General features: G+C 28.9%; 2 protein-coding genes across 2 annotated transcripts; one reads left to right on the top strand and one right to left on the bottom strand.

The window, feature by feature from the left end:
- The first annotated feature begins 1639 nt into the window (after window positions 1-1639).
- LOC145187192 (ras-like protein RAS1) lies at window positions 1640-10391 on the top strand. Its single transcript, XM_090096339.1, has 10 exons — window positions 1640-1772; window positions 4760-4808; window positions 4903-4931; window positions 5409-5458; window positions 5610-5644; window positions 5789-5891; window positions 9058-9097; window positions 9327-9445; window positions 9549-9590; window positions 9866-10391. The coding sequence occupies exons 1-10, from the start codon at window positions 1724-1726 to the stop codon at window positions 9932-9934; spliced, it is 585 nt and encodes a 194-aa protein (XP_089952465.1). The 5' UTR covers window positions 1640-1723; the 3' UTR covers window positions 9935-10391.
- Window positions 10392-10561: 170 nt separating this feature from the next.
- Window positions 10562-13459, bottom strand: LOC145187190 (uncharacterized). The gene is made up of 2 exons (XM_080063508.2): window positions 13347-13459; window positions 10562-13188 (listed from the first exon to the last, which is right to left on the bottom strand). The coding sequence occupies exons 1-2, from the start codon at window positions 13408-13410 to the stop codon at window positions 10607-10609; spliced, it is 2646 nt and encodes an 881-aa protein (XP_079919634.2). The 5' UTR covers window positions 13411-13459; the 3' UTR covers window positions 10562-10606.
- Between the last annotated feature and the right edge of the window lie 42 nt (window positions 13460-13501).

Genomic DNA, 13501 nt, shown 5'->3' with positions numbered 1-13501 from the left:
CCAGGAAATTTATACTAATAATATATTATCACGAGGGCGAGAGTATCTATTCGCCTCCGAGATAATCCGTGATAATATATTATTAGTATAAATTTCCTGTTGCCTCCGTGAACTAGGCGCCTATGATATGGTTAGCACGCTTTAAAAAATAGTTGTTGCACTTTTTCCTATGATGAAAACGTTCACTTTTTGTAAATGGGTGGTTTAAAACGTTTTATGTAAGTATTAATGTTCTTTAAAAATGAAATATTTCTAACTATATCTGAAGAAATACTTTCTTCAAGGTTTTTGTAAAAACCTTTTTATAGTTTACGACAATTTAAGCTTGGTTCTGAAACTTTCTTGGTCCATTATTTTTTATAACATTTTAAAATACTCTTTACAGGAACTTTCAAAATCATTAGTTGAAGAGAAATTTCTTTAAAGTCATTTAAAAAATGATTCGTATTTTATTCATAATATTGTGCATTGCATGCTTGATAAATATCGTTCATGCTTGATAAATGTGTAGGATCAAGTAAATACTGTTCATGGCGAACTTTTTTTCACGTATAAATAGGTAAGGGGTGGAGAAAATTTCAAAATGATAAATTAAATTGGTTAATTTAAAAGAACTTAATTCGTCAGGAATTATTTTGTTCTCCAATTTTAAACGTTGGGAAATTGTTGATTTTACTAAGTAATGATTACTTTTAAAATAGATTTTATTTTTAAATTTTTTTTTTCTAAATAGTTTCTTTAGATATAAATTATTTGAAGAATAGGTTATTATTTCTTAAAAAAGTAATAGTAAAATTTTATAGAAAAATTCAAAAACTTTCTTTCAACGTTTAAAATGGGAGACGTTTACAAATAAAGTTGAGACTAGAACCAAGTTTTGTTATTTACAACACTATTTCATTTTGTTATTTACAACACTATTTATATTCAATACAATTATGTGGTATCAAAAACCGTTTATGACGAATTTTGCACAATTTTTAGCAACAAAATTAACAACTGTAACATATAGTTTGTATTAGTCTGAAAGCATTTGTTGAAACCTTTGCTTGCTTACAGTAACAGACAGGCTAAGTTTTATAATGGTTTATTTGTAGAAATCACAATAATATTTTCGCACCAGATAGCCTTCAGGCGACCAATCCGCCCCAGTATTTGTAAGGACAAAGTTTGTTCTCTATACCATCAGACTAGACTCTAGTCTCTAATCAGCGTCAAATGATTTTGCGATTAAAAATATGGCGGCATGTAAAGATAATGAAATCAATCGTATTACAAGAGTTAACATAATGTTTATTAAGCTTAACTGATTTGTTACAATACTTCGCAACAAAATTTATATCTACTAGTTCTTTAAAAAACAAAAATAACATGCTATTAATAAATATAACATTTAAATTTTAGATGTGAAGCAAATTTTTTATTTAAATTTTTTATCGTAAATATGTTCGTTATACCTACATATACTCTCATTTATAGTTTGCTGTTTTAACTAGTTTTTTCTGATAATGAATAGATTAAATGAGGGTTTTAATTTTTTTTATGAGTTAAAACTGGATTGATCTGAATTAAAGTGTGTAATATATAAGTTGAGAGAAAGTTGTTTTAATATGTATTTGTAACAAAAGACAGTCTTATCCATGTATTATAAATTAAATGTTTGAATGATAAATATTTATAATTTATTTTTTATAAATAGTTTTTGCCTATAACAGTAGAGTAAATGTCATCCTCATCAGAGCCAACTAAGTTCAAAATGGTTGTTGTTGGAGGTATAGAAGCTTTATTTATCAGTTGCTGTTTTTCATTTTATAAAATTTAATTTTTATGCATTATTTTTAGTTAGAGTTAGCAATAAGTGGGAGGTTTCTGAATATTTTTTAAAAAGCCATGCAACATTTGTGAAATAAAATAGCTTGAACCATAGTAATAAGAAGACTTAGAGATGCAAACAATATGAAAAAAATCAATGTCAGGCTAAGTTTGATATTTTTGTTATCAAATTGAAAATTTTGGGGTTTTAAAGGACTTGATTTTAAAACTATATTAAAATTGCTACAAATCAATTTGGATATTGATCTACTAATGGTGGATAAACATTTTAGAAAAGCTCAGTTGATTAGAGGGCTTCATTCAAAAGTTAAAAGTCATCAAAGTGAGCCAGGCTGAAATTTTTTAAAAATTGATCCTTGATGCAAAGCATCTGTTACCCTAGATGGAATCTTTTTTTCTTACACATATCAGTTGAAGAGTGTTTGTTAATAAAAACCAAAAAAAGTAATGGGCACTTATTTATAAAAAAAGTCAGGAAAATTATTAGTAAAAACAAATCAAAATTCTTAGTTCATCTGTTTAAAAATCAGAAGTTAAAACAAATAATTGTATTGAATAGAAATAATTTTATTTGTTAGAAAGTGAAAAAGAATTTGTAAAAAAGGATAAACACTTTACTTATAAAAACTTTTTATATTGCAATATCTTTGTCTAAGCTCAACTTTAATGTGTAAGGAATTATCTCTAATATCAATTTTTAAATTTGTAATTTACGTTCTCTTCTGATTCCACTGCATATATTTAGTATATCTAAATTATTTAATTGGTTGCATATATTTTATATACTTAATAATATATTTATGTTAGAGAATGAAAGTTATATTGAAAAGATTATTATATAAAGTACTATATTATATACTGGTATGTCAATCAAAAAAATTATATATATATATATATATATATATATATATATATATGTGTGTGTGTGTGTGTGTGTGTGTGTGTGTGTGTGTGTGTGTGTGTGTGTGTGTGTGTGTGTGTGTGTGTGTGTGTGTGTGTGTGTGTGTGTGTGTGTGCTTTAGCACTGATGTTAAAGCTGGTGTGCTATTATGGTGCGCTACAATTTGTTATTCATATTATTCCTGCTGCAAAATAGTTGTAGAAGTACCATATTAGATTTACAACAACAGTCAGACATTATCTGTGGTAACTGCCCATTAAGTCAGCAAGTGTATGAAGATCTTGGTGTTCCAGGATTTGTTCAAGTTCTGAATGACATGCTGTAAATGTATCTAGTATATTTCCATGTTCACATTTATAAAAGTATTAGAAACAACTGGATAACTAAACCAGAGCAGGAGTTATCATTTTAATTGGATGGGACAGATTATAAAGCCTGCTGAAAAGATATTTGTGATCTGTATGAAATTAATAGCAAAACATTGCTAAAAATGGTAGCAATGACACATTCAGCTGTATTTTCTAAGGTACTGTAAAGACAAAGTGTACCAATTGTATGCAAGGTGTTTAATGATAAAACTGTAGCATTAAAAATGGTTAAGGACAATTTGGAATTTCAAGCATGTACAATAAAATTTGTCAAACTTACAACAAGGTGGTTCCAAATGATGTTAAGGAAAAATATAATTACATAATACAGTTGGAAGCCATTTGTGATGCTGTCAGTACCTGTAGATGGGAAGGGGCTGGTAAAAGGTGTTGTAAGCTGACCAAGTTCACTGCCAACATGTTTGTTGCAACTATCAAATTCAACATAGCTGCAGCAACTAAATTTATCTTTGACCATCACTTATGCTATGTTTTTTCACAAGATTCACTGGAGAAGTTCTTTGGGCAGGACAGACAGAGTTTTAATAGTAACATTTGCATCAATGTCAGTGATGTTTTAGCGGCTGTCAAGGTACAACTACTCCATCAGTTGCTTAAACTGGATATCATTCCCAAGGACAATCCAAAATGATCATGTGGTAACTATACAGTGATAGATGGTACAAGATGTAACAACAGATGACACTGTAAATCTGACACAGTCTGATAATAGTCTGAAATATAAGGTTATTTTTATGTTAGGTTTTTCAACATGCAAGTATGATAAACATTCAAGAAGTAAGAATTCTAATAATGCAGAAGAACTTACTGCATGTAATGAATTCATTCAACAATTGGACAAAGGCTTGTCATTCCCAAAACTGTCAAAAGTCTGCTTCATTCTCAGTGCTGTGCACATTATCAACAAATTTAGCCCACTGAAAGCTGGTTGTCAGATAAATGTACTTTACTGTCATATGTTGATGCACCATCATAGCTAACAATATCAATGCCTGTTATAAAGTTGTAAATGTTCTTCTTAAGGCTTACATTTTTCATTAAAGTGACAGAGCAAAAATTTGGTTGTTTGAGATACAGGGAAAAGTTGCAAATATTAGTATAGTTGCAATGAATTCAATCCTAGGTATATGACATAGTAAAAAATGACATGTTTAGTAAAAGCATAAATAGACAGGCTATAGTAAGAAGATTATCAACATTTGTTAATTTGATTTATGGCAACTTTCATTCAAAGTTTGGCAGTAAACAGACCACTTTTGGCAAAATTATAAAAAAAACCAATACCAACAGAGCCATATTCATAGACACAAGATTGGCCACCATCAGTCCTCAACTTAAGAAGATTATTCTAAAATTTGCTTTGTTGGAAGTTTACCAGTGTTAGATAGGCATTGAAAATCAATTTTCCACTTAGGGGCAGTAAATTTTTTGCGAGTCTTAATTTATATGTGCTAATACTGGTTTATGATTTGTTGGGGAGTCTGATTAAAATTTTGTTTGTGAAATTAGGGCATGATTTTTTATTTTTGAATTAGATGCATCATTAAAAAGGGAACATCAATCTTTAAATGAAACTTAGGTTAACATCTAAGCAATTGGCTAATTACATAAAATTATTTCTTTTGAATTTTTTTAGCCGGTGGTGTGGGAAAAAGTGCTCTGACAATACAGCTTATACAGAACCAGTAAGTTTCTCATTTTAGTTTAGTTGAAAACTCCAGGTTTAGTAATAATAAAAATATAAAAGATTCATTTTTTACATAATTTTTTTTCGTTTAGTTTTGTTGAAGATTATGACCCAACAATAGGTTAGTAAAAAAATTAATCAAAACTATTAACATTTTAATCAAATGTTTTAATGTTTTAATCAAATGTTTTAACGTTTTATAAATCTGCAAAATCCCTGCGAAAATAGTAAAAGAGTTTTCTAACAAAAATTAGAAAGCTGTTTTACTCTTTTCATAGGGATTACTTATACAATTAAAAATTTCAAGCAAAGTTTAAAAATAAAAACTTTAATGACCCAACAAAGATGTGTTAGGAATATTATATACATTTATCACAGACATTTTTTACAACCAAATGAAAGCAAGAATTTTAGGGTTTAAGTAAGTGCACCACAATCTATAAATGTTTTAAAAAGGCAAAAAGGTAGTACTCTGCTGTATATAAATTCAAATTTGACTATTTAAAGAAATTTTTTTTTTTTTTTTTTTTTTTTTTTTTTTAATCAGAAATTTTTTCTTTATATAGTTATTTCATGGTTATGAAAAATTTTATTTTAGAGGATTCTTACATAAAACAGGTTGTTGTGGATGGTTCCATATGTATTCTTGTAAGATATGATTTTGTATTTTATTTGAATATCTTTATCTCTAATAAAAGTTTTATCCTTAAGTAAATGAAAAAAAAAAATTCTTTAACAAAACTTTTTTTCTCAAGTAAATCAACATTTTTTAATATTATATAGTTTTTTTATTTTTAAGGACATACTTGATACTGCAGGTCAAGAAGAATACAGGTTGGTTTATGTTATTTGACAAGTACTTTTATCTAAACTACACCACAGTGCTTGGGTTAATTGGATTTAATTTATAACGGGGAATTCTTCAAGGAGCTCACAATATATATTTGAGAGTAATGCATATTGTGCTCTTGTTTTCAGTGCTATGCGTGAACATTATATGCGTACAGGAGAAGGTTTCTTATGCATGTTTGCAGTGACAAGTTTAAAGTCATTTCAAGAAATTGACAATTTTAGAACACAAGTAATTTTTTTCTATTTCATGTTTAGTGATATTTTTTCTATTTCATGTTTAGTGATATTTTTCTATTTCATGTTTAGTGATATTTTTCTATTTCATGTTTAGTGATATTTTTCTATTTCATGTTTAGTGATATTTTTTCTATTTCATGTTTAGTGATATTTTTCTATTTCATGTTTAGTGATATTTTTCTATTTCATGTTTAGTGATATTTTTCTATTTCATGTTTAGTGATATTTTTTCTATTATCACTAGCTTTTAAGAGCAATTTGAAGAGCTTGTTTTAAATACAAATCAAAATCTTAAAAAAAAAAAAAAGTAAAAAAAGGAGCCTCTAATTCTTTTTTTTAATAGATTTCTATTCTTTTTTTAATGATATGATTTGGTCTAAGAAAATCAAGTCTTTTTGCATGACATTTTCAAAATTCTTATTTAAAGTTGTTACAATGTTTTTTCTTCCCTGTCTTTTTGTTATATTTAACTATTTAATATATACCAAAAACATGGAATAAATTTTTCATTTTGATCTATTGAATTCTCAATTATAAAATTTTTTTACCGGGCAAAGGAAAAAATAGGATATATAGAAAAGTTTCCTTTGAATATTAAGTGTCCATTTTTGATATTGTAATTTCAAAACAGTGCTACATGTTGTTATCAAAATCATATCATGTTGCTGCTTTTGTTTGAGCTTTGGCTGTTTTTTTTTTTATTGCATACAAATAGTGAACTTTGGTAAAACTGAATTCTTAAAAAAGTTAAGAATTTTTTATTTCTTCATCATTAAGTAATTATTTTTTATCTAACTATTCACTTTTTCCTCTCCAAGCTTGTTAAGACTAGAATGCATTTTACATTAGCAGAAAGTCTGAGTTTTTCAACATTTGTTATTATAGTTCATTTAAATCAGTTTACATTTTCACAACAAGAGCCTTCTTCAGTTTCATAGTTGTTGGAGTCAAGGAACCAATACTATCAGAAATCTCTAAGCTATGTCAACACATATAAAACACCTTTTTAAAGTATAGTCTGAATCTTTTTCTGTTACTGCTTTATTACTCTTTGATGCAGAAAAGGATAGAACCACATGGGTAATGATTAGCTAAATCTGCAATCTTATCAATCATATTAATCTTACTTTTCCTTTTGAAATAAAATTCTGTGTGATTCTATTTAGCTCACCTAATTTATCATTAGGAATTATTTTTAACAAATTTGATAAGGATTTCAGCAAGTGCTTTGTTATTTGCTTCAAACTCTTTAATTTTAATGTATGTATCCAACCTTTTCATTTCACTTTTCAAGCTAAATTACTTTATCACCAAATATTATTATGAGCATTTTACAGTTTACCAATGTATTCTTAAAAGCGTCAGAGATGGATTAAAGCAATCCCAAGAGATAATATATTGGAGAAACACAACGCTATAGTTTGTGCAAAGCATTTTCCAAATTGTTAAAGTAAAGGAAGAGGAAGAGTTGACTGTTCTTTTATTAAAATTTATCTAAGAGTATTTAATGACTCATACAAAGAGTTTCATTCTGTAGTAAGGTGCACTACGTTTCATTCAATTGAATTTTCTTAAAAGCTAAAGGAAAAATTAATTAAAGGGAAGTCATTTTTGTATTTTTAAATATTTGATACCAAAAGCAAGTTTTGTGAAAAATGTTATCAAAAATGTGAAATCAAAAACTTGATATAAGTTAATTATATAGAAACAAGTTCTAGTAAGTGTACAGGTTGATAAAAATATGATGTTGAGTGATATATTAAAAAAACTAATCTAATTATTTAAGAGGTGTTCAAGTTCTGGCTCTTAGAATTTCCACTTATTTGCTTGTTTATTAATCTTGAAGAAGAAAAAAAATCCTTAAATGTAATGTAAATAAAATATAAAAAAATAATTAAGCAGAAGTATAACAAAAGTCTATCCAAACAGTAATTAGAAACAAAGTTTTTGGTTTCTGAGAAAGGTGAGAACACCATTTGATGCACTTAACCCATTTCTCTCTTTCTTGTCAAAAAAAAAAAATCTTTTTCCATAAATAGGATATATCACATCATCTTCATCAAAGCTATATTACAGTTTCTTAAGTTTCACTGAAAATCAAATAGCATTTCCTTTTCTTTATTGCAGATGGTTTTTACTTTTAATGCTGATTTGTTTCTTTAACTTCAATTTTAGTCTTTTCTGTTGTCTCCCCATAAAGGCTAGTTTCTCATTGCCAGGTGTGGTATCCTATCACCTGTAATGAAGCACCAGCTATGGAAGACATTGATAATTCAATTTTAAGAGCTTCATTAATTTCTCCTTGACTTATCACTTTAAGTGTACTATTTACATTTTCTTCAACAGCAGTCTGCTCAGCCTCTCAAGTGCTCTAGCCACAAAACAATGCTCTTTGAAGATTTCAGGATAAATACCAGTTTTTCTTAAAATTATTTCCTGGATTTTTAATCGTGGCAGCACAAATAAAGGCTTTGTAAAAATTTGGTTGAGATTATTTGACAGTCTCAATAACTTTAGCATAGAGTTTTCAGAGGAACCATTGGCATCACATCAAAGCTTGTAGTTTTTCAAGTGAGGAGACTATTATCCCATGCAAAAAGTTTAAACTAAATTTTGATAATTAGTTCTTGAAGGATCAAAATTAATCTTTCACATTTGATTTTCATTCTCTTCAATAAGAGCTTTGACTCTGAACATTGATAGATTCTGTGGTATTCTCTGGATAAGATAGAAAAAATAATCTAGCTTTTTTTTTTCCAACTACAGTTGCAATCTTTGAAGTAAGGGAGCAAGTCTTTTGCTTCAATAGCACATTAAAATGCTACTACTTACAATAGGTTTTAAGTAGTATTTACATTATATAGTAAATAAAACGTTTAAGCATTTTAAAAGTCCATTTAAGATGAATTAACTCTCTAATAAGTTGCTCTTTAAAGTCTTCTTTTTGTTAAAGCAGTGGTAAATCATAAAAATTGGTTGCCAACAATACTGTCAATCCTTTTTTTTTGGATCAAATAAAATATTAACTATTGGTATGTTGTATTTATAAAATTTTTAAGCATAAAGTGAATTTGCATAAAAAATAAAGTTATGATATTTCAAATGTAGTCTTAGACCATAGTGAACACCCAATCAAGTATGGTAAACATTTATTTTAGGCTCTTAGAGTAAAAGATGCAGACTCTGTGCCTATGGTCTGTAAGTTTTTTACTTCATTTTTTATGTTTAGGAAAGTTCCTTTTTTTGTTTTTAAAACTAATGTATAGTTAATGAAATTAAAGCAATATATAGTTATAATATTTACTATATAATGATATTTGCTATATTAAATTATGATATTTACAAATTACATTTTACAGAGGCCAAATTTTTGGTTCTGTATTTCTGTAATTGTAACATACTTGGTCCATAATTCTATGTGTTTTAGTGGTAGGGAACAAAGTTGATTTACCAAAAAGAGATGTCTCCACAAAAGACGGTAACGAAAAAGCGCACAGTTTTGGCATTCCATACGTTGAAACATCAGCAAAAACTAAGCAAGGAGTGGTCAGTAGTTTTCTTTTCGGTTTTATGTATTTGCTTTTATTTTGTTTGGAACTATTTTAAACTTTCCTTCACAGTATTTGTTTATTTTTCTTTTTCGTTTTAGGAAGAAGCGTTCTTCACTTTAGTTCGTGAGATAATTGCAGATGTAATATCTTTTTTTATTTGATTGAATTCTGGATGCAATAAGTAATAATTTAACGGATGTTTAAGATAATATTTGAGTTTCGTGTTTTAACAACTGGAATTGAAAATTACCTGTGTCAAAATCTTAAGCTTTTACATTTGCATCCGCTCTTTGTTTTAATATTTTGTGGTACTTTTGAGAAAACGTAGTAGGGTTGATGAATACAAATAATTTTTTTATTTCCATAAAAAGTTTTTTTTTTTTTTCCTGCTTTAACTCTTCTATTTACTTTTTAGCGGCGTCGCCAAGTTGGGCAGAAAAAAACAGATTCGAAAAAAACGAAATTCAAGTGTATTTTATTGTAATTCAAAAATATTTTTGGAGAATTCATAAAATTTTGCTCCGTGAAGCTAAAATGCACTTCAGTCAAACAGACACGGGGTCTTTGTAAAATAATTATTTAACGAGTTTTTGTAAATGTTTTCCTTTTGAGTTTTTATTTCCAGCAAACATTTTTTGAATAACTGGAGTTACTCTCCTTGTTACAAAGTTAGTTTCGAGTGTTTGATGAAGTATTACTAAACAAACTCTATTGTTTGACTTTCTATACATTTTCATTAATTGGGTTTTAAATTTGAAAAAAAAAATCATAAACGTTTTCTCTTAATTTTTGGCGCTTAGTTGAAAGTTTTTGAGTGACACTTTCATTATTCTTACGTTACCTCCTTCGCGAGACATTAGTTGCGTTAAAATATTTTCTTACTTTTTTATACGAAATTAAATTGTTAATAATTATATAAAGTTCTGATCTTTGTTTACAAATTCGTTTTTTTTTGTTGTTGTTTTTTTTTGATAAAAAGTCGAGTCAAAAGCAATTTACAATATTTTTCGTAAATGTTTAAAAATATTTTTTAGTGATTTCTTTTATATTTGATATATATATATATATATATTTACATGCCCACACAAAAAAACATTAAAAAAAAAAAGAATTTTTCATATTCTCTATCTAAACCTTCGTTCGGAAATTTTATTATTTAAAACTTGCCTTTAATACCGTTGAAAATGATTTCCCCAGCTTGGTCATAACCTTTTGGGCTAAGGTGTACTTCGTCATCCCATATACTTTTGTTTAAAAGATTGTCCTGATGGGGAAGTTTATCGGCAAGATCAATTAGAAAAATGCGATCCGGATGCATATGTGTATCAACATATTTCCTAAGGTTTTCGTTTAACTCTTCTTGCAATTTCTTTACATCGTCTGTTACAATCTTTCCTTTGATGTAAAAAATTGGGGGGACAGTTACTACTACCGACTTAAGCCCATGGGCAAGAACAATTTCATGTAATGTTTGAATTGACTTAAATAAATTTGAGATATTTCCACAATGACCAAGTATGTCGTTTGTTCCACCTAATATGACAACAATATTTAAAGGAGCATAATATTTCAGCATTTCAGGTAACCTGGTTTGCATACTTGTAGCAGCACATTCGCTATTTACACCGCTATTTATTATCTCATAAATAGCACTATTCACACTATACTGCTCTAATAGCTGTTTAAGTCGTATAGAATAAGGATGGTAAGCCAACCCCTGTTTATAGTAACCTCTTGTAAGTGAATCGCCAAAGCATAAAATACGTTTCAAACGCTTTTTCTGAGACTCGGCTTTATTTTCACCTAAATTTTTTGCTTCCTTCTCAACTGCAAGCACTTTTTGATGATTTTGATCGCTTTTTATCAAGCTCTTATTTTTAGAAGAGCTTTTTGTCGTATTTTTATAAGTTGAATTATCAACTGGGTCTATTGCGGGATGATCATCCAACCCAACTATTCCTAAATTCGCATCTTTTAAGGCTTCGTCTATGGCTTCTTCTTCTGTTTCTTGTTGTATCATTGTGTGATCAATCGGGATCGACTTATTTAAAGTATTTCGGTCATCTGATTTGCTTTCTGGTGGAGCTTGATCATAAATGTCGTTTAAAATTTTATACTTTATTTGTTCCAGTTCTTTCTGTCTTTCTTCGTAGGACGTTCCAGTTCCAACATTATCTTTGTTTGGAGCCTTTTTTGAACTTGATTTATTTTCAGGCTGTGTTTTTGTTTCATTTTTTGTGGTGTGTGTAAGTACCAGGTGTCTGCGCACTAGTATTGCACAATTGATGCCAGCCTCTGCAACGTCAGTATCTTCGAGTGGATTTACCATCATATCTATTTGCCGCGTATTTGTTGCTTTTGGTTTACAAAGTTTCATACGTAATCCCCTATTTGTTTCATAATCTGATGTTTGTTTTCTATTTATTTTTGTTTTTTGGAACTCAAATTGCATTTCTTCTTTTTTTGGCACATCTGTCAAACCTGTCAAACCTGTTTTGTTGACTGTGTTATTGAATATCGTTAATCCAGAGCTCCAATTCCCATGTTTGTTGCTACCACTTACTCCAGTTTCAACTATCGATGCAAACCCACTGAAGTTTGAAAATGCACTATGATTAACCGGTTGATCCCTACTTTGGGAAGTAACAGTATATTTTTTTGTAGTTTTAAGTTGATTGGTTATATTTCCTATTGATTGAAAAAGATCTGAATGATTAGCAATTAAGTGTGGTTTATCTTCAAATAACTGACTGTCAGAGACACCAGAGTGGTTTAACTCTTTAGCAAAATTTTTTTCCAGAATAGATTTATTTTCATTCGTGAGTGAGTTTATTGAATCTAAACTGGTATTTTGAGGTTTTTGAATATCCGAATAAGTCTTCAATGCAACTGTGCTGTTATTTACAGGTGAAATTACAGATTTATTTGCAAATGAATCCGAGTCTTTTAGAGTTTCATATTGGAGATGTTTTGGTACAAACAGTACTTCTTCACTGATGTTATTTAAGTATTTGAAAAGAGAATTTTTTGTATCAAGTGAGCTGTTTGAAAATATTGACCATTCGCCATCTGCCATTATCAGGCCTTTGTTCATTTGATTACTTGTGGGAATGACCAAATTTAGTACTGATGTGATATTATGGCTTTGAACACCTCCATTAATGTCTTTAGCAACTTTTGTTGAAGCCACGATACAAGAAGGATCAAAACTATTTGTTGTACAATTAAATGTTTGTGTAGTGTTGCTTATTAAGTAGGTACAACACGGTTGAAATTTTGTGGTTTGCGTGGTAAGAATCTTTGGTGGTTCAGTCGTTGGTAGAATTATACTTAACAAAGGAGTTATTGTTAATCCAAAGGTCGAAAGAGTGCTTTTTAAAGGCTCTGATTTATTTTCTTTTTCTTGAAAAATGGTTTTAGAAATATTTGCCGTTGAGTTAACTAATGGTACTTCGTTGTGCGTTTCATTCAATCTTTTATAGGCGCTGAGACGAAATGTTGGAGACAGAGTAACATGTCTTTTTTGTGCATTTGCAACCGGATTAAGATGGTATTTTTTAAATATACTATGATGGTTTTGATGGTCCAGAGGATAGTGTTTTAGATGCTTGTTTTGCTGTGGGTGGAATAGGCGATGATGATGATGGTGGTGGTGATGATGGTGGTGATGGTGGTGGTGATGGTGGTGGTTATGGTGATTATGATGAAGTGGGTTGTGAAGGGAGTTACGCTGAGGCTCTAAAGAAGAAAAATTAATTTAAAAATTCTTTGATTTTTTTTTCTAAAATATTTTTTACAAAACTTTATTCTCTTTCCTTCGAAGTTTTTTTTACAATGAAAGAGATTTAGAAAGGCTTAAAAAAAAAAAAAAAGTAATATAAAAAAATCATAAAAACCTTTTTGAAGAGTTAATTCAATCACAGTGAAAAAGCCCAGTACTATAAATGCGTTCATGTTCATTTATTTTCTGCAAAACTTGAAAGTCTTACTAAAATATTGTACATTGAAGTTACGCATGATTGAGTGAAAATATGTTGAAAGTCTTTTACTT

The sequence above is a fragment of the Hydra viridissima genome, unplaced genomic scaffold (genome assembly GCF_058129835.1).
Source record: "Hydra viridissima isolate aposymbiotic clone 2 unplaced genomic scaffold, HvirCarnegie_v1 scaffold_8, whole genome shotgun sequence".
Lineage (NCBI taxonomy): Eukaryota > Metazoa > Cnidaria > Hydrozoa > Anthoathecata > Hydridae > Hydra > Hydra viridissima.
The sequence above is the reverse complement of the archived record's forward strand: the minus strand, read 5'-3'. Positions and strand labels throughout refer to the sequence as shown.